The sequence below is a fragment of the Marasmius oreades genome, chromosome 2, assembly GCF_018924745.1.
Source record: "Marasmius oreades isolate 03SP1 chromosome 2, whole genome shotgun sequence".
NCBI lineage: Eukaryota > Fungi > Basidiomycota > Agaricomycetes > Agaricales > Marasmiaceae > Marasmius > Marasmius oreades.
Genome location: NC_057324.1, coordinates 4,442,674 through 4,469,026, shown reverse-complemented (window position 1 = coordinate 4,469,026; position 26,353 = coordinate 4,442,674). Strand labels below are relative to the sequence as shown.

The following is a 26,353-nucleotide window of genomic DNA, read 5'->3' as shown; positions in this document are numbered from 1 at the left end:
TTCAGCCCGAACCGTGTCCCTGAATGGTTCCTGCTGACCCATCAAAGCCCAAACTGGTACAAACTGCGCCGAACCGAACTGAATGCGCCGAAGATAACACTAATTCTGCACAAGACAAACATATATCTAAACTTTTACGAATTGACTACTCAGGCAGATAGGTCGAACAACTGCGTGTGACAGGAACTGTAACATACATAAAGATGGCAGAGGTGAGACAGGGAGTACAAGGGAATCACTCGGCGTCAACAATTGCAGCCTATGAACAATCAGGTCAGCACAGGTTATACAGGGGAAACAGTAAGAAAATGCATATATACAAAGCATACATGTAAAGTTTTTCCTTCGCACTGCCGTCATTTGTTTCCCTGTGACATCTGTTAGATACGAAACATCAAGCTAATGAGAGAACCGGTACTTGGTGTGTCAAATGAAGACAGAGTACCCGGACCAAACGTGCATGCAAAAGCGTTGCCATAGGTCTTCCTGAACTCTATGCCGTGTGTCCTCCTCTGAGTCATCCGAGTCCTCAGAACCTTCGTCTAAATCGTCATGGTCGTTTGTCGAAGTTCGTGCCCCATAGAACCATCCTCGAATGAATGGTCCTTCGAGTTCTATGGTCAGATTCTATGATGGCCAATCAGTGTTTGGAAAGTCGGTGTGTGCTGCTGTGAATGCCATCCAATAAGCTTCACGCCCCCATTCCCAATCTGACTGCTTCCCCCACTCAATGAAAGTCGACATCCAGCATGCAATACTGTTGTGGAGACAGACCCAGGACTCGGTGGGATGGTGGTCGAATGTTGGCGGTAGCGGCATGAATGTTGGGCAGGAAATCGTGTCAATAGAGTTGAGTGTGTCGAGGACGGCATGCTCCTTCAATGGTCAACGTAGTTTGTAACTGAGCTGGATAACTTACCTTTTCTGTCGGTTCCTCGTTGATCACAGGCTGTAGAAACGAGTTGTACAGTTCAGATAGTGATAGTGAAAGCTTGAAAGGCTGCAAAGATGCGTCAGGAGATGATAAATACTCAGTGTAAAACTTATGACTGTAGTTTCAAGGAGATGTGGTGGCAATTCGCCTTTGAGAGAAACAGTGAGGGGAATGTGATAGACTCGTTTAGTAAATAGAGGAGTGTCGAGTGAACGTTGGAGAACAACAGACATCGTCATTTTGAGGGGGTGGATTGTGTGAGAGAGTGGTGGTTGTTGGTTGAGCAACTTGGGCGCAGGCACACGCGGCTGTGACATGACACGACACGTGCATGCAACGTGTATTGCAATGTGTGCCAGTGTGCTGTCCCAATCTTTTCCTCTTCAATCCCAATACCTCCACTGGCTTTGCAATTTTTGGGAGCTTGATATGGATATAGCAGTATCAGGAGTAAAAGGTACTCTTCTATTAATCCAAACAACATATTATATAAATTCTTTTTCCAGTTTTTCATTTGGTTTATTCAGACAAGGACTCACAGTCTAGAGATCTGTTTGAGTGTCTGACATGCCAGAAAAGGGCTGGAAACTATCAAGATGTTGAGGATCATACGACCTAGTGGGTGGCAAATGCATGTATTTGTGATTGTTGATCGATCACTCCATTCTTGTTGTTCTGTATTCCATACTTTCGTGTTTCATCCATTCTTGTTGTTCTGTATTCCATACTTTCATGTTTCATCCATACTTTACCGTTATCTATATTTCAAATTCTACTTTCCCATTTATATTGTTAGGTTTATCTTCAACACCCTCAGCCGTTTTATCACGTCTGAGGGTGAGTATATACTTCCTATCTTCTATTCATTGATTTACTTACTCTTTATCTATAGTTATCACTCGTACTTACTCGTGACTCTACAGGTATACAATACAGCCGTTTTATCATGTCTGAGGTTATCACTCGTACTTACTCGTGACTCTACACAAGAGATTGAACAGAAGAACTTAAATAAACATCGGGAAACTGAGAAACATCGCACCAGTGAGAAACACTATGTTCAGGCTCAGCTGGATAAACTGACATCAACATCAACATCAACACCAACACCAACATTGACACCAAACACAAAACCCATGCCCTCCCCTGCTGAATCCCCCAGTCCTCCTCCCAATCAAGGCTCCTTTGAGGAAGAAATGATGCAAATGGCTGACCTTTGGACTTCTACAACCAGGGAGATCTCTCTCAGTGACCAAGCCCCCCCAGAGGATTATGTCATGAACTGAATACTCTAGAACCACTGCACCCAACAAGTGGGGTTTTAAGGCTTATGCGGCAAGCACACAAGAACACAGCTAACAACAAAAGGGGGACCACCGAGGCAACAAGAGTTACTCTGAGATAATTACTTACACAGAGAGCACCAAGAAGGTGTTGGAGAAAGCGCTGATAGTATCTTTTAGAGTGATACTGAACTCACACAGAGGGGAATACTAGATAGTACTTTTTAGAGTACAGAACTCAGACACAGGGAAGAACGCTTGGTAGTACTTTATGGAGTAGTACTGAACTCACACTGAGAGAGAAGAAGGGAAAAAGCAAAGGGACTCTATTGAGAGAGTAGCAAACCAGACTAGAAACAAGGGGTACAAAATAATAAGGCTGGGGATCCAGCCAAAATACATGGAGTTTATATACTACTGAGCTACCTACATGGGGATAAAGCTTAACCAATAGGAAATAACATGGAATAACCATGGAATAACTATGGATGACTATGAAAAGCTGTTAAATGACTGTGCAAAGCTGTGGAATGACTGTGCAAGGCTGTGCAAAATAGAAAAGTTGCTCCACTGGCAAGAATTCTAGAATGCCATGGATGCCCAAGATGCCCAAGATGTCCAGGATACCCAGGATGCCCAAAAATCAATTTCTGGGGATTCTTTGCAGCTGGACATGCCTTGGAAAGTGAACGATTCATGACAGATTATTATGAAGAATATATCTGGGCTTTAGAGACTGGAGAAGTCATCTTTTGCCAACTTCCATCTCAGGGTGCAACAGGATCCTCAGAGTTGCCAAATGATGATGATGATGATGACAAAGGGGAAGAAGTTGATGATGTGCTTGAAGGTATACATTAACCTCAAATTCTGCCTTGCACTAACTGATAAATCTTTATAGTTCCCTCTGTTTTTTTGGATACAGCTTCTTATAAGATCCCAAGCACAAAGTCACCAACATATCCTTGGCCTTCAATGCCTGTAATTATTTTGTACAGTCCAGTTTTTGCTGTTATTGATAAACAGTTTATTTTTTTTTCCAGTTCTTTCTAACGCAATTACTGTTTAGTGGCAGTACATGAGTTCAATTCTCAGAAATTCAGAAGAAAGCTGTGCTCTCATGGGCAAAATCTCTTGGAGCGCAGAATGTTCCATCACTCAGTACCTTGAAAAAGGTCCAGAAGTCAATTGAGGATATGTTGACAAGCCCAACAGAGAAAGTAACATCTTTCTCTGGAACAGTGTTTTATATTAATGATATAGTGAGGGCCATAGCAAAGGTAGAAATTTTTTTTAGCACACACTCTGCTGTACTTATATTATGAATAGGACTTCTCAAATCCAATAACATGTTTTTCAATGGTTGAATATCCTGAAGATGGGCAGAACTCAATGTCGGAAATGTATCATGGGTACAAGTGGGTTGTTGACCTTCCATGTGATATGTTGACAATTACTGCTCATGTCAATGGAAGGCTCTATTTTTGGGCGAGCTATTGCAATATGATGGGGGTTGTTTTTTTATTCCTGACCGATTCCTCACAAGATGTACATCTGATGGAGAGAAAAAGGACTTGTATGCCACTGGACACACTGTTCAGAGGACAAGAGTAAGCTCTAGTTGTCAAGTTAATTCATATTTCTGACAATTCCTTGAATAAGACTGGCTATGTTGTCTCTCCCGACAAATATATGATACCAACAGAAACATTCCAAAGAACATATGAAGATCTTCAGAATGATGGGTATATTTCTTGTGGATTTGCAGGTGCAGTTTTTTTTTTCTGTACCTAATTTAAATATTCTCACAGCTTATGGTTTGTTTAGAATGTTCAATATCATACAGTAAACAAATGCCCCATCCAAGACAAAAACATGCTGGAGGCTGCATGGTATATGGTGTACCACTTATCATTTTTGTTGACGACGTTAGTGGAAATATATCCAAACAATGGAACAAACACCATGCTGTCTATATGTTAAATGGCTTGCTTCCAAAGCAGATGATAGAGAAGGATTTCTGTACAAGATTTGTCACCTCTTCACCTCATGCAACACCTATGGAGCTTGTAAAAGCACTAAAGGAGAGTATTATGTAAGTATCAAAGGTCTCTGGTTATAACAATTGAGTAAAAATTCAAATTAACAGGAAAGCAGCTGAACATGGAGTTGAGGCATATGACTGCAAGTTTGAGGAGGAGTGTCTCCTTGTACCCCATGCACATTTTTGGGCTGGTGATAATCCAATGCAGGCAGAGGAATGTAGTCATGCTGGACTTCATTGCAATTTTTTCTGCCAGGAATGTAAAGTTGGGGGGACTCAAGAAGAGAAGCAGACAGATAATGGATTTATGGAGTTGTTCAAGGTGAAGTGATTATTTTTAATCTGATAGTGGTAATTTTTGACCTTGCTTATAGTCTGGTGAACTTCATACACCAGAAGATACAGCTTTCAAGATATATGAACAACTGCAACTTTCAACATTATCAGATGCTACTGAGAAGCTGAAAAAACATAAAGCAGCCAGTGGAATCAATGATTCAATCTGTGCAAACTCTCTTCAAGCAATTGTTGATCTTGGTAAATCCTTGTATAGTGGAAAACATCCAGACAGTGCTGGAAAAGCCAAGGAAGAGATTCAGGCTCAACTAGAAGCAGAAGTCAACTGTGTTGTAGAGGAACATGGTATAAATCCATTGATTGGCATGCCAGGTGAGTGTGGAATAGCTTGCTCTATTGGTGTTGCTATTAATTTGAATCTTATTGTCAGGTGTCAATATGCATCAGGAAACTCCCACAGAAATACTGCACACTGTATTATTGGGTGTTGTAAAGTACTTTTGGGGCCAGACTGCATATATACTGGAGAAGACCAAAGACTTTTCAATTTTCCAAACACGCCTTTCATCTATTGACACTTCAGGGCTAAATATACCAAAAATCTCTGCAGAATATATCTGCGCTTACAAGGGGAGTCTCATTGGAAAGCATTTCAAGAGCTTGGCACAGCTGATGCCTTTTCTGATTTATGACCTTGTTCCACAAAAAGTAATCAATGCATGGACCATCATTGGAGAACTGGTGGTGCTAATCTGGCATACTCAAATTGACAATATGGAAGGATATTTAGTATGTTTATTTTTTTTTTCAAGTTTACAATCAATCTAAACAAATAAATCTAGAGCAACTTATCACATACTATTGAAGCGTTGTTAAATGTGACTGCAGAGTATACCCCCAGCATTCTGATATCAAAGCCAAAGTTCCATTTTCTAGTCCACCTTCCAGCACACATTCGCCGTTTTGGGCCAGCCATCATATTCTCCACTGAACGTTATGAATCATTCAACCATGTATTCCGACTCTCTTGCATTTATAGCAATCGACAAGCTCCAAGCTGCGATTCATGTATAGCATTTGCAGCCCAAGATACCACAAAGCATATTGTCACTGGAGGATATTGGCATGATCCAGCTTCTAAAAGCTGGGTTCATGCTGGCCAGGAAGTACTCTCTTTTATGGAGAACAACACACTCTATCATGGACTTCTTGCAATACCCAGTATCTCAGAAAATGACATTCGCCCCAGTGAGTTTTTATAACATCCTTTTTAGACCAACCATTGTACTCAATAATATTCTACAGGTGTAATAAGGCTTTCATCCACCAATCAGTCAGATCGAGGATTAAACTGGTTGTCTACAGAGGCATCTAAGGCATCCAATAGTCAGGATTAAACTTGGAATACACTCCATAATCAACAGTTCCACTTAGGTGTTTCTGTAACTGCACAAAATGGAGACCAAGTTCGGTGCAGCACATTTGCTGTATTTCAGTATAAGGAAAAGGTATGTACATTCAATCTTTGATAGAGGTTTAAAATTTAATCTTTGTACAGCTTCAGATTGGGCGAGTCAAGGAGATTCTTTCTGTGTCTGGAGAATTATCAGAAACAGGCATAGTCACTTTGGAGATTTTTAACTTCCTTCCGGAACCACAGGAGCTCCTAAGAATGCCAATCCTTAAACTGGATGATACTCAAAACTCATTGCAGATTGTAGATCCAAAAGTGAGTGTTTACACCTTTTATTATGGAACTCTACTCTCATAATTTATTGGTATAGAACCTTATCTGTGTGGTAAATATACAACATGATTGCCATGCAGGACAATGTACAACATTATTCAAGAGCGGACCAAAACATCCCGATCTCGACTTATAGTTGATCATTCAGAGTTGCAATTGTTTATTCTCAATACCCATGCACTTCACAACTATCTGACAATCTCAAAACTTCATCCACCCTCACTTGCATCTGTATTTTCAAGACCTCTCCTTTGTTACGATCTGTGCACTTTTCTGGCCCACTGAAGTGTGACAGTCCCCCCAATAATTTTTACCAGCAATCCCCCCTCAATTCGGCTATATACACACAGCTGTACAGCCTCGCCGAGTACTCCTTCATTTCCCGAGTACCCCTCATTTCCCGAGTACCCCTCATTTCCCAAGTACCCCTCATTTCCCAAGTACCCCTCATTTCCCAAGTACCCTTTATTAAATTCCCCGAGAACCCCTTGCTGAATGTACACCTCATCTCAGAATACATATAATAGCCCATGTTCATTAAATAAGTATACAAATAAGTATATACATAGTAGACTATATAAACTTTGAGGTTTCTTCTTGAAACCTCAACCTCGATATTTTTTACCCATTGTTACCCCACTGTTACCTACCTAGTAAAACTCTTACTACTTATTCCAATCTTCTCGTAGTTCACTGAATATATTCTGTGTTAACTACAACAGCCACCAAGTGTGAATAACCTCAATACAGCCAGCTTTCAAGCTCAACAACAACCCTGACAACAACCTCCAGCTACATACATCTTGCTCTCTAATCACCCCTCGTAATCTGAATGAGAGAGACTGTGTTCCACTGAAAAGTGAACGAGTCCTAACACCCTTCCACCTTCAGAACAAATAGCACTCCACACAAAGGCAGCAAATTACGTTCAAGCTCAACAAGCTATTAAATGTGGCTATACTGGTGATGGTTCTGAGGTCTTAGAGTTGGAACCCCTTCCATTCAGTTCTAGTGGTCACACTGGTCATGGTCGTGGTCGTAGTCATAGTCATGGTGGCCAAAGTCATGGTCATGGTCACAGTAGCCAGGCTCAACTGGCTAATCCTGGATCTACCCAAAGTGAGGTCCACCTTGAGACGGCAAATCTTGCAGAACTTAAAGTTGATCGCCTGTGCAATTTGTGCAAAATATTTTCTGTCAAGTCATCTGGAAACAAAGCGGAGCTGGTTGCAAGGTTATCAGAGATACCATAGGGACTTATACCATATCCTGAACCAGCCATTGCAGAAGAACTTGGGGCACACATTATGGGAACAGAAGATGCCAGGGGAGAGGGTGTACACACTGTGATAAATGATCCAATGATAGGATTTGCAGGTGAAGAAGAAGGACTTGAATATATCTAGGGAACAACTGTAGCATCAGGTTGTAGGCAAATGTAATAGTATCTGATATATATATATCGACAGTATGTTTCTGTACTGTCTGCCATACCATACTGTATTGACAATATGTATCTGTACTGTCCAGCATACTGTTTTGACAGTATGTATCTGTACTGTCCAGCATACTGTTTTGACAGTATGTATCTGTACTGTCCAGCCTACTGTTTCGACAGTATATATCGGTACCACTGTCCACCATACAGTATTGACAGTATGTATTGGTACTGTCCACCCATAACAATATATATATTATATAATACACTGCTAATACAAGCGATAGTTAAGCTATATATTACTTCTTGTTGTCACAGGCAGTGTTGCCAATACCGCCATCCACCATACGACATCAACAGTATATATTGGTACTGTCCACCATGTGGTATTGACAGTATGTTGGTACTATCCACCATTCGGCATCAACAGTATATATCGGTACCGTCCACCATGTGGTATCGACAGTATATATTATATAATACACTGCTGATACAAGCGATAGTTAAGCTCCATTACTTCTTGTTGTCACAAGTGGTGTTGCTAGTAGTGCTCCTGTTGGATTAGATTGCCATCCAATGTCCAATGGATTTTCACTTCAGATATGGATTTTGGATGGGCAATTTTTCTATCTGTCATCTGCCAGATAATATCTGACAATCCGTTGGTTATCCATTGGATGGTAGGTCAAGAAATTCTCACATTTAATAGATACTTTCTGTGTTATTTTACAAGAAAAAGAAAAACATTAAAGTCCTAATACTGTCCACCATGGTTTCTTGAATGCCCTGGGGAAATTGTCCTCACAGAAAAAATATATTCTCAGATTGGCAAACAAGTTTTGTATGTACAAGTATGGTAGACTACTGACTGAGATGTTTAAGACAGATGAAGCCTCTATCCAGTTGCCTGTGTTCCCTTTTCCCTTGCACAATGACGCGTGACGTCCCAGGCACGTGTTTGTGACGGTTCATGATCAAGTCTGATGTTTCATCACAGTCACTTCTCAACATTCAATTTCCATCTTCCTTCTCCATCTTCCCCGGTGCGGCGGGTTTCCTTTCTTTTCCTTCTTTTCTCTTCAAAACAACCACCATGGGATTTTACAGTGACTTTATGCTTGTGCCTACTGGCCCCACAACTACGACTGCCACCAGTTCGCTTGTCAACATCAACAACCTGGATCAATACAACCTCAACGACAACATCAATAATCCCTACCAGACTCCTATTTGGAATGATTTGGTACCAGCTGGACAAGGCCTCAACCGCCATGGAGTGTTCGACCACATCTCCTCGTCAGGAGAAGTCTCTCCTTCTCCTGCACTTCCTCTGAATTTTGCAAGGTCTCGCGAACCGGTCTTCGAGCTTGGAGACGATTTGCCCCACACGGCCAAGCGCATGAAGGTCTGCATCAAAGAAGCATGTGACCAAGCTGGTCTCGGTGAGGAGGAAAGGCTGCCTGCCCAGAAGTTTTCAAAGGTACTTTCATTTCGTCCATCTTTATTCCGACTTTATTAATTTTTAGCTGCACCAACATCAACACGACACTCTCCTTTTCATCAAGCTTCAGAGTATTGAGAAATGACTTCAAAACGGTCAGCAGGAACAAGACAGTGAGTCTCGCTATGCCATGCTTCTGCTGGACAGTGGTTTCAAGGTAAATATGTCTCAATTGTTTGGTTTAGGAGCTGAACTATCGTCTACAGTCTCAGTTACAGGCTAAGCTCGTTGGGTGCCTACTATCACCTGACATCATGCACTATCACAGTGGAGTTTCTGATGCAGTTATGGTAGGTTTTCGTCTGATACACGTATTCTCAACTTACAAACAACAATTCAGAGTCTCATCCGGCAAGAACCCGAGATATTCAATGTTCCGGTATCGCAATATAAATCGAAAAAGACCTTAAAGATGCATATTTATACAATTTTAACACTTATGAGTTATAAATTATGGGATTAATAGGACTAGAGTGAGCCCGCACTTCTAGTTAAAGCATGAGCCTCTACAAGAGACTTTATCCGTATGAAATGTACAAAATTAGGAAAGATGAGAGACTTCGCTGAAGTTCAGAAAACTGTACGAACTTTGGGAAGCAGCTGTTTAAAAACCTTCATTCTTTTATTTGAAGGCCTCATCTTACTCCTGGAATGCTCATAGCGAACATAGGGATTTTATTATACACTTTATTGAAACTTCAACGAAGTCTGGTTGGACTGCTCGGATATATGGAATTCTCTGATATAGAAATCCAAACAAGGATAAAGGAAGAAACATCCGATTCTCACGAACGGAAAACAGAAAGAATAGGAATTTCTCGGAAAACCAAGGAAACACAGACTTCAGTGAAGTGCACACGTTATTTGATTTCAAGAGAGAAACCTTGGGGACAGGGCCTAGGATCAAGGCTAGATCTTCTCCAAAAAGGAATAGAACAGGAACAGGAAGAATGGATACGCCTGAAACAGGGACTTGTTCCCTAGGAAAAACAGGAGAATGCGGATATGTCGGGTACTTTGGCGAAGTCAAGTCCCTACATCGCAACCAGGAAACAAGGAACAGATATTCAGTTTAATATTCGATTTGGCACTTCAGCACATAAAACTCTTGTATTATACCCAATTAAGCAAGTTTCTGTTCGACTGAAAGGGATTTCATTATTATTTACCAGTTTCACACACATTTTGGACTTTTACTATTATTTATTAGAAAAACCATATATAAGGAGGGCAGGAAAGAGGGATTTTCCCCAGCAACCTACAAGAGGAGACACAGTTCACCTACTAGGATTCGCTCGAGATTTGACCTTTGCCCCAGTCTTCACTGAAGTTGGTGTTCTGTGTTTGGAAAGATAGATTTAGATTATTGCAATTGAATTTGGTATTGGCATATTGTCTTGAAATTGAACTCTGGATATTGAAGTCAATTTGGACTTATATTGAATTTGGATTGCTATTGTCTAGTTTGGATATTGAACTTGGAACCGAACTTCGGTGAAGACTTGTAAAGCTTTGTTGAAAAGTCAGATATTGAATTTTGGGATTGGTGAATCATATTGTCACTCTTGTAGTGAAAGAACCTTGATTGAAACTTCTATAAAACTGAAGACCCCCCCCATATTCTATCTTTCTTGGTGCCTCTTAGTGAAAACTAAAGCCTTAAGAATACCGACCTCCACCCCTTACACTTGTGTATACTCTTCTTGGTGTGGTTTTGGTTTGCGCACTTCGTGCTTGAGGTGTGTTTGCTAGCCATATTTAGTGGTGTTACACAGCGTTATTACCGGCACAGTTGTTCGAGCATCCAGAGCTTGTCAGTCAGCTTCAGAACCTGGTAACCTATGGGCTCTCCACTGCAAGAGGGTCCATCAAGTCAAAGGTACATTCTAGTCTATCAAGCCTCAGTTCGACAAATGAATGCACCTTCGTAGCTCAAGGAACCACTTGGGAGGAAGAGGAGGGGGGCCCAGCCTATCCATGAGCTCTGTGCTACTCTAGCTGTACCCAGAATGGAAATCAAGGGTTCCCATTGGGCTCGAGTCGCATTCTTGGTCAGTACCCCTGCATTGCGTTTTTGGTCACTTACTGATTCCCTTGCAGAGACTTTGTTTTGTTGAGTTTCCGAAGCTCAGCAAAGGACCTGAAACTGGGTCTGCCAAAAACACCTCGACTGCAACCAATGACGCCCCGACCAACGACAACGCAAATGAAAGGAAGGTCAAGCAATTGTACAATAAAAATCACTTCTGGAGCTACGTCGATGACTCCCTTGACGATAACTGAAGTGATACCCTGAAATTTGGAATTACTCCTGTAGGTCAGCGACAACAACTCAGTGAGTAAGTTTGATTTTAAACCAGTAGACAGGTGACTGACTACTATACACCAGATTATTTCAGCGATTCCTCACTAATGATCTGAGGGCGTATACGCTGCCAAAAGGCTTCAAGATGCCTGCTCAGAACCCTTCGGCTGTCAGTACCATCTGGCAACGCAAGTTTGACAAAGTGATGGTCTTCTAATCACCCGGTTACTCATTACACACTCCCACATCCTCATCTCAGTTCTCTCACTAATGCAAGAAAAACACACCAAGCAAATAGATCAACAAATCTATTGCTCTTAGTATTCTCTAAAGGTGGGGGTTCGAAAGTTCGGCTTGTCGAAGGTTATGCCTTCTTTGATCTCTCAAGATGGAGACAAAACTAACTCTGATATCGAAGTCTGGTCTGAGATAGTAGATTTCTCTACTACTGATCTGTTTTTGTTTATATATTTACGAATCTAACAGTCTGAAGCCTACTTTGGCTTATGAAACTCGAATAATCTGTTGTGGCCCAAGTGCCTAAAGTTCCCAAGTGAACTATTCCAAATTCCAAATTCCAAATCTGACAAAAGTCCCCAAGTGGACTTAACCAAATACCAAATCTGTGTTCTGATAAAACCACTACACACTGACAGAGTCAGGGTAAAATCCAATCACTTCGAGAGTTACTGCTTAATCGTACAATTTGGGCAGTACTAAACTGAAGAATCCTAGCTTTTACAGGGCTCCTTATATACTGCTCGAGAACTAGAAAATATGAAAAGTAAATAATAAACAGATTTTCTACTGAATCTCTGATTTAGATGAGAAAAGAATTGGAATAGACATTGAATTTCCTTCTTCAGCCATTTCTTCGTCGCTTTTGAGTATAATCTTCTTCTTCCCTCACTCTTCTCGGTCTTCTCGGTTTCTACCATGTGCAATCCTTGTAGGTCCAAGCCCCTCTTTCTTCCAGTCTGAAGTCAGATGCATGGTCTGCATATTCAATCGCTCCTTTCCATTCCACATCTTTCCGCTGTCATGATCGAATGAATCTCATATCTCTTGTTCTCCTAATCTGCTCAATGTCCGAAAACACTTTCCCTCGGACTATTTCTAATCTCCTCTTATCTGACTTCTCTTATCCTATCTCTGAGTAATCTAATCTTATTCAGAAGTTTTCAATCCCAGATCTAACTTCACTCTAATATCTGTTAATGTCTTAACAATCTGTCTGTAATCTGTTTTCCTCGATATATAATAGAAGCAAAACAAAATAGCATAATATCCCTTGATTACCCAAAACATGTTACTGAAGGCAGAGAGGCCAATGAACATAGAAGGTTTGGAAATAGCTGTCTTCTCGAAGTCCTACAAGTTTCGGATTGCTCTTCTCGAAGATCTCTCTCTATTCAATTTCCTTCAAACAGAGGTCTAGGGTTTTGACTAGCAGATCGGGCTATCTCTAGTCCTCTTATTCCACTAAATATTTCTGTTCTTCTTTCTTAAGGGCAAAAATTGAAGTCTTTTATAGTATTGCGCAAAACAGGCGCAACATCGCTATCCTCATTATTGTACATTTTACTCCGTATCTATGTCGCTCCTCTGTTTGTTTTTTGGGAACCCGCTGCGCCTCCCCTCTTCCCATACCCTCATACCTTTCTTGGACATGAGTACCATCATGAGCTACCTACGACCTATGACCCTACCATCTTTTTGCAGCCTACCATCTTTTTGCAGCCTACCATCTTTTTGCAACCATTATATAATATTTTTACCATAAAAAATATGATTTCTATTGATGCTTTTGTTAATACCCCCTGAACTTTGAAGTGATGAGCTGATATGACAGAGCAGAGCATTGCCAGCCTATGGCCACTGGCAGAATGCATATATCTTGGTAGGCTATATAATATATGGCTCACACAAATTATAGATATCGAGAGGATATATGTCACGAATCGTTCACTTTCCAGGGCATGTTCAGCATCAAGGAATGCCCCCCAGAAATTAATTCCTGGGCATTCTGGGCATCTTGGGCATCCTGTGCATTCTAGAATTCTTGCCAGTGGAGCAACTTTTCTATTTTGCACAGCCTTGCACAGTTATTCCACAGCTTTGCACAGTCATTTAACAGCTTTTCATAGCCATCCACAGTCATTCCATGGTTATTCCATGTTATTTCCTATTTGCCAGGTCTTATCCCCATGTAGATAGCTCAGTAGTATATAAACCCTCCATGTATCTAGCTATTTTCCCCAGCCTTGTAATTTTAAACCTTCTGTTTGTGTTTCTGTCTCTTGTGCTTTCTGCTTTTCCCCCTCTCTCCAGTGAGCTATTGCTCCTGTCCAGTGTTCCCAAGTGTTCTTTCAAGTGTTCCTTCCAGCATTCCAGTGCCCTCAGTATTTTTCCTAGTGTGCTTCAAGCACTCCCAAGCTCCCTCTCAGTATTCCCCAGTAAGTATTTACTTTCGAGTAAATCTTGTCGCCTTGGTGGTCCCCCTTTGTTGTTTGTTCGCATTGTTTAGCTTGCCACGTAAGCCTTAAAACCCCACTAGTTGGGTGCAGTGGTTCTAAGGTTGAACAGTTCATTTCAATATAGTAGAACAATATAACAGCGAGATTGCTGGTCCCATATGATCCGACTTTATGGTGAGCATCTGGAGCCTGTCTCAGTGACAGATCATGACATTTATTCTCACACTAAAAAGCAGCAGATCTCTGTACGACATCAGCCAGCGGGTCAAAAGAAATTTTTTGACCCCCATATAATCAGATCCTGGCTGTCATTTTTGAGCTTTTGTAAGTTCTTTTAGAGTAACAGAAGGGTAATTACATGTAGTAGGAACTAATTGAACACTTTGAAGGTGTTTGTAACAGTTTTCTACACTCCTGAAACCTTAAGATGCCAACCCTGATGATGGTAGGTGTTCTACTCCTTCCCAACAACTTTACATGGGAATTTCTAGCCAATTTCTAGCTATAGTGGATATTCATGATTTTCAGAAAGATCAGTACAAGAGAAATACATTACCGCTAAATGAGCTCATTTAGATGATAATAACTATCTATTTTCTTGTGGAACATTATAAACCTGCTAGAACATATGAGGGAGGCAAGATATAGGAAGTGGAAGTGATATGTGATGGCATGGAATTACTATATGACACGCATTATCTACCATGTGGAATTACTATATATGGTGCATGTGAACATCACGTGGGGAGGGGGGGCTTCCAAAGGTTCGCTCAGCGAAAACCGACCCCGGGTCGATTTTTTTCATGGGTGGACCCCTTGGGCTTATCGGCATTTTGTCCTTACATAAATTGCCCTAAAAAGTCCGTTTCAGGGCATTATAAGCCGATACCCGTTAACGCAGCCCGTATATAGTAGAACGTATCCGTAAATCACTAATTTAAGTTTCCCATGAAGCTCACTACTTACTACATACTCGGAACTCCAGAAGATTGTTGAGATTCCGAACTTCTGGGTTGCCATGGGTGGTATCAAGTGGCAATATTCGGACTGCCTGCATGAGTTTGATCAGATAATTCATTGCAGAAAAAGGACAAAATAAATGTAACCCGATCAACCAACAATCAGCAGCAAGAGCTCAAAAGACGGAGGACAGAATTTTGGTGGTTTGGGGATTTTCAAGATCCAAGTCGAGTTCTCAAAGATTGAATTCGTATTGAGCCCATGTTCGACTTTCCTTCAAGTGGGAAGATATGACCAAGAGCCCTCAGTTGTGAATATAGATATAATCATCAAGCTATAATTACAGTTTGTGTATCAACTCAGGGAGAACTTCCTTCAATTTCTGAAAACGGGATAGAAGTACTCAAGCGTCCCAATCAGTGCGAACTACCCACCAAGTACTGTTTCCATGTTTTGGGTCTTCCGACGGCCAAAGATGCATTTCAAACCGACTCGACGTCGTCCTTCCTTGTCTGTGCTTGAAGCTCTTCGTTTGACTAATAGTATGATGAAAATTTATCTCAATGATTTCGCTTGTGAACAGACATAATACATTCACATACCTTGAGTTCACCAAGTTGAATGGAATGTGTGCGAAGTTCCACATTTGAACGCTGGGCTGTCCTTGGACCATCAGCAACATCGACCTCAATCTCGTGTTTAACCCCGACACTGAGCTGGGGATGATACGTCCGCAATCGTTTTGGTCGAGCCCGAGACAGCGGCCCCAAACCCGAATTCTCTTGGGAAATTATTGATATCCCCCCTTCAGCTGATGACTGCCAGTGCCGTCCACCCGCGATCTCGACTCTGCTATTGAAGATCACCATCATCGAATTGGAATAAAGCTTGGCCAGTGTCAAAGCGGGAGTTACGTGATAAAGGGAGTTGGACGAGAGGAAGAGGATGAGGTCAAGTGTTGCTATAGTGGCTACAAAGGAGTGGAGTTATGTTGGAGGATAGGTAGTAGCAGGATGCGGAATACTCACCAGTCAAACTCCCGGTCTCCATAGTCAATCGGATGACACGCCTAACGAGATTCCTCGTATCACCGAAGCTCACATCATATCTGGATAGCTGTAACGTGTTTCAGAGTGAGAACGGGTCGGAAATGGTCCTCCGGAAGGCACTCTATAATCAGAAAGTAAACGTACAACGTAGGTCATTGAGACTGCTATCACGATATCGCACACTGCACTTCCTGCTAGCCAGAACTGCATAAAAAGCCTGATCTCGCTGGCACCAAGTCAGAATGAAAATCGAATCTTACACATGCCGAGATGAAATTTCCTCGGAACTTTGTTAATACACTAACGGTTTCATCCAGCGCTGCTGTAGCGATGGCACCCCCGAGTTGCATGAGTGAGATCTGTGTAGATGGAATACTGAGTCACTAGGGATAAGATCTCGGTCAGGGAACTCACCAGTACAATAACACCTGTTAGCAGTTTCGACTTGGATAACAGAAAAATCCTATAAGCAAAAAACGTTTGCACCAGAAACGCAACTGAATTTCAGGTGATGTTCATTTAGCAACGATTCGGTACTCTAAAACCCGGTATTCCATACGCACCTGCCCCTCCAATGATACAAACATCAAACGAAAGTAAATTAAGCTCGTTGAACGCTCCCGGTCGCCCGAACCCATAGACAAAATTCTGGAACGCATCGTAGGTAATCATGACAAGTTGGATCGTTTCAAGGAGAAATACGCCGAAAACTATAGCTTTAACCGCGGTACGGTCGTTTGGGAAAGCTGTGTAATAGACGTACACCTGGACTGTGAGAACACCGTACAGTCCGTAATTGAGGAGGTACCCCAGTAAAAAGGGACCAGCAGATTTGAGAATGTCCGGGGATGTTATGGACATGGCGCCTGGAATGGGAAATTCGTACGAGGGAGAGGCGAGGCCAGGGGGAAAGATCTGCAGGTCGGAGGCAAGTGATTATGATCTTATATTCTTGTCCGCATTCAGAGTTCTGAGTGATGCAAATTTTCTCGCAACCTGTCCTTCCAATGAACCTTAAATGATTGTTGTGACGGATAGCTCCACGATGGATATCTCGTTAAAGCGATCCTCTTCGGGACCTGAGCAAGGTCTAAGAACAGTTAAATTGTAAGCAGGAAACCCTCCCATAAAAGACAACTTTAGCACGTACTATGATGATGGTAGTTTGATTTTGATAGATGTAGCGCGGAGTGAGTACAAAGACTACTTCCGTTTTAACCGAGTCCACTTGCCACAAGTTCATCATCTCTCGAGGAAGCTACCCGCTCTCCATCGCTCAGTCTCGATAATCTCACTCCTCACAGCAACAGCGTCACCGGTCGATGTGGGCAAAAATCACATGAGTGCAGCGTGCGCAAAAACATCCCAAAGTCTAACACGGCTGGTTCGAAGGAGATTCCCAGAATGTGGTTCAGTGCTTCAATAATACGATCTGCTCCACGATATGGATACATACGGGCGGGGTAAAATAATTGAAGGAGAATCGTCATGGTAAGAAAAGTTCCAATCACTCACTGAAGGATTGACCGGCGTTTCGTGAAGTTATTGATAGGGCGACCCAATCTCTAGTGTCCACCACACAGATAACTAAACTGATCCGAGTTATTTTCTGAAAAGAACCTTCACGACCTCCCTGAGTATCCGAAATCATCCGCTATAACGTGTAAGCGAGTCGCGAGATTCCGTACAAACAGAACGCGTACTATTACTTAGTGGAAGGTGGCATACTAGGTGACTGTTTACCGAAGTGACGGTATCGCTGCCAATACCTAGACTCTAGTGGCGCTTCGTCCTTTGGCGTAGTTTGACGTTGATATTCGTGAAATCATCAGATTTACGTGACAAGGCCAATTATCCCAAAAAGACAGGAATTGAGCGCCGTTGCTAAGGTTTTGAGTCGATTTCTCCACTCCTGTAGCCTAAGATGCCACTACAGTGACGATCTGTCCACGGGTCGACGTTCTACTATGTTCTTCTGACTTCATTGTCACAGGGCAACAGGATGTAAGAAGCTGTACCTCCGACTGAAATTCCAAGGGGAGAATAACCGTATAACTGCCTATCTTGCAGGCTTCGTGCAATATCTGCTGACGCACAGGGATGGTGCCGTTTTGCCACGATTGCTTGGACATCGTTGTGGATGATGAGTGTCAAGTGAGGTTTTTTTGGTCTTTTCCCACCGTTTCAAGTCACCTGATATGAACTCGTGGCATCTTCAAATTTTCCCTACATCACCTTGCCATCACCCATGTTGAGATCGATTTGGTGCGTTTCTGATTCTCTTTGCTAATTCGGACATTGGTTTTACGGAATAGCCAATGCTTATGCTCATTCAAACGCAGCTGTTATCGCCCTGAACCCCGCGAACGTCAAGCATCGGATCCTCGTTGGCAAACGATGTGGGAGAAAGGGTAGGCTTAGAATTCCCGGAGCGACTCGACACTGTACAACTGCTGCATCTGAATACAATAAAGTTCTTCTTACCAATTTCTGGAATGTCTTCCGTTAAGTGAGAGGCTTCGGACTCAGCCGGGGGATGACGAGGCGATCTTCAGTGTGCCTAATCGATTTGTCAACCACGCAGTGAGTCGATTCGAGGCAATTATTGATTGGTCAAATATATGCATGTCGTCGTTCAGCATTACGGCTCTCAGAATACCTGCAACAGATAATCGCCCTCTTCAGCTGGTGACTGTCAGCTTGTGATTGGTGTTTGGCTTCCTTTCATGCGGCAGATATGATCAAGAATCGGCAGGCTTTTTGAATATAGATCTAGGTTGCACATTTTGGATAATGGAGAAAGTTCCGAGTCGTGTATCAACTCAGGGGGACAAGCTTCCCTTTCTGGAAGCGGCATATAATTGTGGTCTAGCACTCAAGAGCCCAATCTGTGCAAAGCATCCACTGAATCGGCATCCTTCTTTGTTTGTTCTTGAAGCTCTTCGTTTGACTACCATCGAAGGTATGATGAAAATATCTCAGTGATTTCGCGTTTGAACAGACATTCACCGTGACGTACATTGAGTTCACCAACTTGAATGGAATGTGTGCGAAGTTCCACATTCGACCTTTGAACTGTCCTTGGACTGTCAGCTTGAACATCGATCACAATCTCACGTTTAACCCCGACACTGAGATCCGAATGGTACGTCTGCAATCGTCTTGGTTGAGCCCGAGACAGCGACTCTAAACCCGAATGCCCTTGGGAGATTATCGATATCCCACCCTCCCCAATCGACATTGATGACTGCCCTCGTCCACCCACGATTTTGATTCGGCTATTGAAGATCACCATCATCGAATTGGAATAAAGCTTGGCCAATGCCAGAGCGGGAGTTACGTGATAAGGGAACTTGGAGGAGAGGAAGAGGATGAGGTCTACTGTTGCTACAGTGGCTACAAGGGGGTAGAGTTACGTTGTAGAACAGTAGAAGGGGTAGTAGCAGGATGAGGATCACTCACCAGTCAAACTGCCAGTCTCCATAGTCAACCGGATGATACGTCTAACAAGATCCCTCGTTTCGCGGATGCTCGGATCGTATCTGGATAGCTATAACGCGTTGCACGATCAGAGCGGGTCGGAAATGGGCACTCTAGAATCGGAAAGTAAACGTACAACGTAAGTCATTGAGACAGCTATCACAATGTCGCACGCTGCACTTCCTCCTAGCCACAACTGTATAAGATTATTCAGAAGCCTAAGATCTTGCTGTTACCAAGACAAACTAGAAACGAATCTTACCGATACCGGGATGAAATTTTCTCGAACCTGTGAAAATACACTATCGGTTTCAGCCTGCGCTGCTGTAGTGATGGCACCCCCAAGTTGCACAAGTGAGATCTGTGTAGACGGGGTATTCGATCACTAGAAGTAAGCCACGGATAAAGATTTCAGTCGGAGAACCTACCAATACAATAATACCAGTTAACAGTTTCGACTTAGATAACAAAAAAATCCTATAAGCAAAGAATGTTTGCACCACACACGCAACTGAACATCAGGCGTATTATCATTCAGTCACGATTCGGTCCTCTGAAACCCGGTTTCCATACTCACCTGCCCCATCGATGATGCAACAATCAAACGAAAGTAAATTAATCTTGTTCAATGCCCCCGGTTGCCCGAACCCATAGACAAAATTCTGGAACGCGTCATAGGTGATCATGAAAACTTGCGCCGTTTCGACGAGATATACGCCGTAAACTATAGCTTTAACCGCGGTACGGTCGTTTTGGAAGGCTATGTAATAGAGGTACACCTGAACTGTAAGGGCACCATACAGTCCGTAATTGAGGAGGTATCCCAGTAAAAAGGGACCAGCGGATTTGAGAGTATCCGGGGATGTTGTGGACATGGCCTGCAATGAGAAATACGAGGGAGAGGCGAGCCGGGGGGGAAAGATCTGCAGGTCCGAGGCAAGGAATGATCTTATATTCTTGTCCACCTTCAGAGTTCGGTGTCATGCAGATTTTCCCGCAACTGTCCTTCCAGAACTATACATGATTGTGATGCAAGTTGTAACGCCGTCGATACAGACTGAGCTCCAAGAGACCGATCGCTTGGCTATCTCGTTTAAGTGAATGAATGATGTGGAATCAAGTGACACCTAAACGGCTAAATTGAAAACAGAAAACCCTCCCATGACAGACAACTTTAGCACGTACTATGATGGTAATATGATGATCGGACGTAGCGCGATACAAATACCACATCCGTTTTCACTGAGTTCACTTGCCAGTGCCTAAATGATAAAATCGTAGTTATCTCTCGATGAAGCTACCCGCTCTCTCATTGCAGCTCAGCCTTGATAATCTCACTCTTCCCAGGTCTTCGATCAACGGCGTCACCTCCGGTCGATATGGCGAAAGCCACATGAGTGCGGTGTGCGCAAAAACGTCCCAAAGTCTAACACGGCAAAGTCCACTGGTGGTAATTCGAAGGAAATTCCTAAGAATGTGGTTCAGCGCTTTGGTACGTCCGCTTCGCGATATGGAAACATATAAGCTAAGCAAAAACACAAACCTTCTCAACATTTCCATCCCCGAGTCTTTGGATTGTGTGCTGTTAATGGGTAGCAATAGAACGTGAGAATCGTCGTGACAAGAAAAGTTCCAAACGATCACCGAAAGTTTGACCAGCATTTTGTTGAGTAATTGATAGGGCGACCCGATCTCCACCATACAGATAACCAGACTGGTCTGAGTCATTACGACCTATCTTGCGGACTTCGTGTAATATCTGTTGATGCACAGGTCTGGACGGTGCCGTTTTGCCACATCTGCTTGGACATCGTTGAACGACGCGGATCGATTAATGAGAGTGCGGAGGTTTTTCCCCACCCGTTGAAGTCACCTGATATGAACGCGTTTTTCCCTCTGAGCACGCGCAAGCGACTATCTTTGCTCAGTACAGATCGGCTAGCCAGGCTACCTCCGACTATCTTCTTCCGTAACCCATCAGCCATGTCAGGACTGGTTGGCGTTTCTGATTCTCTTTACTGATTCGGACGTTGATTTTACGGAATAGACAGAGCTTATGCTCATTATACTCAAGCGGCAGCTGCTATCGCCCTGAACCCCGCAAATGTCAAGCATCGGATTTGGCAAATTGGCCATGTTCAGTGTTCTTCTTATCGGCCGGATGCCCAATCCTCATCTTTTTGATTGCTCTCTTAATGTCATCGGCAATTCTCTCTCTTTTTGATTCTTTCGATTCGGACTCTGCAAAAAAAAAAATTCAGAGAAAAAGAATTTGACCACAGCACCGCGGCTTCAAGCTTCAAGCTCCCATGTCCTACAGCTATCGTGTGCATTCTGGACCAAGCGATCGATCGATCTTTCTGTCCGGCTGGGCTCTCGCTACCATGAACACTGAGTACTGAGCGTTACCGTGTTCACAGCAACCCAATCAAACCCTATCACCAGCTGCGGCATCACCCCAACCTGTCATATATCAGCTTCCACTCCAATAATTGTTTAATTCAACAGTCCATGGTAGTGTTTTACTTTTATAGGACCGTTAGCCTAAGGCCTAAACGCCCATTTCTGAAATCTGTCATGATCGGTCAAAAGTTGGAGTTAAAGTTGGAGTTGAAGCCGGTTTCGTACACGGTAATTTTTTTGACGCGTTTAAGTACCATAAAACCCGGTTTCGTACACGGTACATCATCTCCGTTGCGTAATGATTAAACGAATATCCTACGCCTCACCATTACAGCCAGGATAGAATGCACTCGAGAGTTTGAATCAGGGGAAAGAAGTCGCCGTCTGTTCTTGAACGCCTTCCTTCGACTGACGAAAAATCCACGGCGTCAGTGATTGAGTTGCGTCGGACAGATATCCACATACTTACCTTATGTTCGCCAAGTCAGATGGGATGTGTACGAAGTACCACAATTTGAATTCCGGGGTTCAAGTATTCGGGCCGTCAGCAACGTTAACACCAACATCAACCTCAACCTCACGCCTGGCCCCGACATTAGTCTCCAAATGATATGACTGCAATCGTCTTGGTAGAGCCCGAGATAGTGACTCCGAACCTACATTCGCTTCCAACTCGGAGACGAATACCCCCTCACTCGATTTCGACTGCCCTCGTCCACCCACGATTTTGACTCTACTGTTGATGATCACCATCATTGAATTGGAATAAAGCTTGGCCAATGTCAGAGCGGGAGCTACGTGATAAGGGTACTGGGACGAGAGGAAAAGGACGAGGTCTGCCGTTGCTACAATGGCTACTATGGTACTTAAACGCGTCAAAAAATCAAGTGAATTTTTTGTGCGGATTTTTTCCCCGCAGAGTCAAAATGGTATCGCGCAGTTGGGGATATTCGTCACAAAGTCAACTTTGTGAGATCCGCACAATCACAATTTCCGATTTCAATCGCACAATCGAAAAATATCTCACCGCACAGTCCGGATTGTGCGTTTTCTCCGCAAAGTTGCGATTATTTTCGTCGCACATTGAAATTCAGGTTTTGACGATCCGGCTATTTGCCGGCTATTATTACCCGGTCAAGTTTTCTGTGATGACATAACACTCACCTGAGTTTCCGAGAGAGAGGATATTCAAGTACAGGTAAAATTCTCTTTGGGGTACACGATAATGGTATTTTCAAGCTACATACTGACAATTGCTGTATTCTTACTTAGCCTTACATACTTATAGATACACCCTTTGAAAGAAACAAGAAAGAAAGAGAAGAGGGAGAGAGAAACAGTTACCTTCTACAGAATACCATAGTTAGAATATTTAGTAGCAATTTTCCTCCACACTCACATATCTCCCTGTGACTGATTGCTTCAAAAATTAATCTTGCCTCAGGTATAGTCTTGTAATTTCTGGGTGCTGTCAGTTAATGTCTTCTAATGAATAGCAATAATTTGAGTACTTACTGATTATTCTACTATCTCCTGACATAAATCAGCCAAATATTAACAAGTGTTCCTCAATGCAGTGTGACAGGCTTGAGGAAGATTGTGACTGGGGTATATGTAAAAGGGACTGGTACTGATAAAATTAAGGCAGAAATAAGTAAGGACTCAGAAGGGGGGGTTGATTATAGGGAGGTTAAGCTGGGTGAAGACCCCAGTGAAACAATGTGCTTATCCTTCATCTAGTCTTATTCCAAAGTTGGAATGTGTGAAAAGCTCATATTAAACTTCATGGCCATTATATCTTACTATCCTTGATCTTTATCACTACTGTGGGGCAGCATCATGAAATGCTGACCACACACAAGAAAGAAAGAACTACTTGAGAGAACTGAGATGACCACTGGTATTTCAAGATAGACTAAAGTATGAGAACGAGCGACAATCTACTAAAAGAATGTAACCCAAGGTAACCAAATAAACTAAAGCTGTAGTTAAACAAATAAACAACTGGTAAACAAAGAAGATAACCAAAGATAATCAGTACAATGTACAATACAATGAAGGGGATGAAGAAATGTGTTAGGACCAGTGTTGTTGTCAGCTATTTACAGCACGTAGTGGTCTGCCGCTCGCCGATCGTCGGTCTGCCGGACACGTTGTTCTGGGTACGTCACTGCTACTCGTGACTGCCGAAGAGAGTGCCGAAGCAGAAAAGCTGACCGGCTTGACCGGGTAATAATAGCCGGACCGTCAAAATATGAATTTCAATGTGTGACGAAAATAATCGCAACTTTGCGGAGAAAACGCACAATCCGGACTGTGCGGTGAGATTTTTTTCGATTGTGCGATTGAAATCGGAAATTGTGATTGTGCGGATCTCACAAAGCCGACTTTGCGACGAACGTCCCCAACTGTGCGACACCATTTTGACTCTGCGGGGAAAAAATCCGCACAAAATCTCACAAAACTGACTTTGCGACGAATGTCTCCAACTGCGTGACACTGTTTTGACTCTGCGGGGAAAAAATCCGCACAAAAAATTCACTTGATTTTTTGACGCGTTTAAGTACCATAGGCTACAAAGGAGTATCCGAGTAAAGCTACGTTAGAGAAGGGGAAGAAAGCAGCGGCGGGATTGGGTTTACTCACCAGTCAAACTCCCAGTCTCCATAGTCAACCGGATGATACGTCTAAGAAAATCCCTTGTATCACGGAAGCTCGTATCATACCTGGATAGCTATAACACAATGTACCATGAGAACGGGGTGGCGGAAATGTTCCTTCGGAAGGACTCTAAATCGGAAAAGCCAACATACAACATAGGTCATTGAAATTGCTATCATGACGTCGCATGCTGCACTTCCTCCTAGCGATAACTGTAGCAGAAGCCTGAGATTTCGACTGACACCAAGACGAGATAGAAAAACGATTCTTACTGATACCGCAATAAAATTTCCTCGAACCTCTGAGAATACACTCACAGTTTCGTCCTTTACTGCTGCAGTGATGGCACCACCGAGTTGCATGAGTGATATCTATATGGACGGAATAAGTAACGATACAGATTTTGACTTTTGGTCGGGGAAACCCACCAGTACAATAACACTTGTTAACAGTTTCGACTTGGATAGCAAGAAAATCCTATAAGCAAAGAATGTTTGCACCACAGACGCAACTGAGAAACCCAGGTGAAACCTCGTTTGGTTACGATTCGCGTTCCATACGCACCTGCCCCATCAATGACACAACAGTCGAACCAAAGCATATTAACCTCGTTCAACGCATCTAGGCGCCCAAACCCAATGACAAAAGTCTGGAACGCGTCGTAGGTGATCATGCCAAGTTGTACTGTTTCGACGAGATAAAGGCCATAGACTATGGCTTTAACGGCAGTACGGTCGTTTGGGAAGGCCAAGTAATATATGTACACCTGAACTGTAAGGGCACCGTAGAGTCCGTAATTGAGGAGGTATCCCACCAGAAAAGGACCAGCGGATTTGAGAGTGTCTGGGGATATCGTGGACATGCGTCTGAGAAGTACGAGGAGAGCAAGGCTGGGACTCAAAGGATCTGCAGGTCTGAGGCGATGGATGTCGATGAGTTTATATTCTTATCCGCCAAGCTTCGAACTGCGTGCAAAATCCGTGAAACCTGTCAGGGTCTGGGGTTTTCTTCCGTAACTTCCGGTTGATCTGACTCAGCTGCTCTCTGTGGGCGGAATCTTCCGGCTCTTCCGCAATGGCTAGACCTTAGCCCAAAAATGGTGGTATCTGCTAAAGACAAGAAGATGAGAGTGTTGGCTATGAGTACTTGAGTTATGATTCACGTACAGGCTGAGTGTATGCTCGATCTGAGCGAAATATAGCCAGCTGTGATACATTAATGCTGGACGCCGTCGAAAGCCTATGAGCAGGGTTTGTAGACCGACGTACGCGGATGAGGAGGTTTTAACGAATCACGCTGACGATGAACAAGTACTGAACGGAGTTTACAGCAGATTGCGTAAATAATGGGAAAATGTCAAAAATGTTGTAGAGTGACTCACCGTAATTTCGTAACTTGTGACTGCAACGCGGGCAGCGAGCAACGACGATATGATAAGATAAGGTTCTCGGGCCGTCATCAGGACACGCCATTTAGCTTTGGACATGTTTGGTTCTACCGGACTTCGGCATCCTTGGGACAATGATAACCGGACTTTGGTGGCTATGCGCCAGCCGGTGTCACAGTTACAAGTTACGGATTACCCTGAAACAAATTTGACATATTCCCATTATTTACGCAATCTGCTGTAAATTTGGCTGAGAAAACCGCCCGGTCCGACTTTATCCGTTTCCATATCCGGGATACCCCAACATTGCTCGCCTACATACCAAAATCCTTCCTCTTTCAGCTAACCTTTACCGATTCAAGAATGCAGACACGAGACGAGGGTGAC

General features: G+C 43.0%; 7 protein-coding genes across 8 annotated transcripts; 4 read left to right on the top strand and 3 right to left on the bottom strand.

The window, feature by feature from the left end:
• Positions 1–1,666: 1,666 nt before the first annotated feature.
• Positions 1,667–2,220, top strand: E1B28_005161 (uncharacterized protein; the record flags this gene model as incomplete). The annotated part of the gene is made up of 3 exons (XM_043149708.1): positions 1,667–1,771; positions 1,827–1,857; positions 1,925–2,220. The coding sequence occupies 3 exons, from the start codon at positions 1,667–1,669 to the stop codon at positions 2,218–2,220; spliced, it is 432 nt and encodes a 143-aa protein (XP_043014316.1).
• A 1,850-nt stretch (positions 2,221–4,070) lies between these two features.
• Positions 4,071–5,955, top strand: E1B28_005160 (uncharacterized protein; the record flags this gene model as incomplete). Its single annotated transcript, XM_043149707.1, has 6 exons — positions 4,071–4,312; positions 4,367–4,583; positions 4,636–4,930; positions 4,989–5,347; positions 5,401–5,806; positions 5,864–5,955. 6 exons carry the CDS (start codon positions 4,071–4,073, stop codon positions 5,953–5,955), a joined length of 1,611 nt encoding a protein of 536 aa, XP_043014315.1.
• Positions 5,956–8,836: 2,881 nt separating this feature from the next.
• E1B28_005159 (uncharacterized protein) lies at positions 8,837–9,329 on the top strand (the record flags this gene model as incomplete). Its single annotated transcript, XM_043149706.1, has 2 exons — positions 8,837–9,223; positions 9,270–9,329. 2 exons carry the CDS (start codon positions 8,837–8,839, stop codon positions 9,327–9,329), a joined length of 447 nt encoding a protein of 148 aa, XP_043014314.1.
• Positions 9,330–11,253: 1,924 nt separating this feature from the next.
• Positions 11,254–11,527, top strand: E1B28_005158 (uncharacterized protein; the record flags this gene model as incomplete). The annotated part of the gene is made up of 2 exons (XM_043149705.1): positions 11,254–11,295; positions 11,345–11,527. 2 exons carry the CDS (start codon positions 11,254–11,256, stop codon positions 11,525–11,527), a joined length of 225 nt encoding a protein of 74 aa, XP_043014313.1.
• A 3,941-nt stretch (positions 11,528–15,468) lies between these two features.
• E1B28_005157 (uncharacterized protein) lies at positions 15,469–16,896 on the bottom strand (the record flags this gene model as incomplete). Its single annotated transcript, XM_043149704.1, has 7 exons — positions 15,469–15,522; positions 15,589–15,956; positions 16,015–16,102; positions 16,180–16,239; positions 16,296–16,394; positions 16,450–16,532; positions 16,599–16,896. 7 exons carry the CDS (start codon positions 16,894–16,896, stop codon positions 15,469–15,471), a joined length of 1,050 nt encoding a protein of 349 aa, XP_043014312.1.
• Positions 16,897–18,813: 1,917 nt separating this feature from the next.
• Positions 18,814–21,374, bottom strand: E1B28_005156 (uncharacterized protein). Its single transcript, XM_043149703.1, has 8 exons — positions 21,059–21,374; positions 20,093–20,983; positions 19,944–20,026; positions 19,778–19,876; positions 19,652–19,711; positions 19,498–19,585; positions 19,055–19,431; positions 18,814–18,985 (listed from the first exon to the last, which is right to left on the bottom strand). The coding sequence occupies exons 2-8, from the start codon at positions 20,388–20,390 to the stop codon at positions 18,911–18,913; spliced, it is 1,080 nt and encodes a 359-aa protein (XP_043014311.1). The 5' UTR covers positions 20,391–20,983; positions 21,059–21,374; the 3' UTR covers positions 18,814–18,910.
• Positions 21,375–24,290: 2,916 nt separating this feature from the next.
• E1B28_005155 (uncharacterized protein) lies at positions 24,291–25,922 on the bottom strand. Of its 2 annotated transcripts, XM_043149701.1 has the most exons (9): positions 25,746–25,922; positions 25,613–25,688; positions 25,394–25,544; positions 25,144–25,345; positions 25,008–25,090; positions 24,852–24,950; positions 24,732–24,791; positions 24,565–24,652; positions 24,342–24,491 (listed from the first exon to the last, which is right to left on the bottom strand). In XM_043149701.1, exons 3-9 carry the CDS (start codon positions 25,439–25,441, stop codon positions 24,478–24,480), a joined length of 594 nt encoding a protein of 197 aa, XP_043014309.1. In that variant the 5' UTR covers positions 25,442–25,544; positions 25,613–25,688; positions 25,746–25,922; the 3' UTR covers positions 24,342–24,477. The 2 variants fall into 2 exon arrangements, with proteins under 2 accessions (XP_043014310.1, XP_043014309.1); XM_043149702.1 differs by having other exon boundaries at positions 24,291–24,491; positions 24,565–24,950; positions 25,394–25,685.
• Between the last annotated feature and the right edge of the window lie 431 nt (positions 25,923–26,353).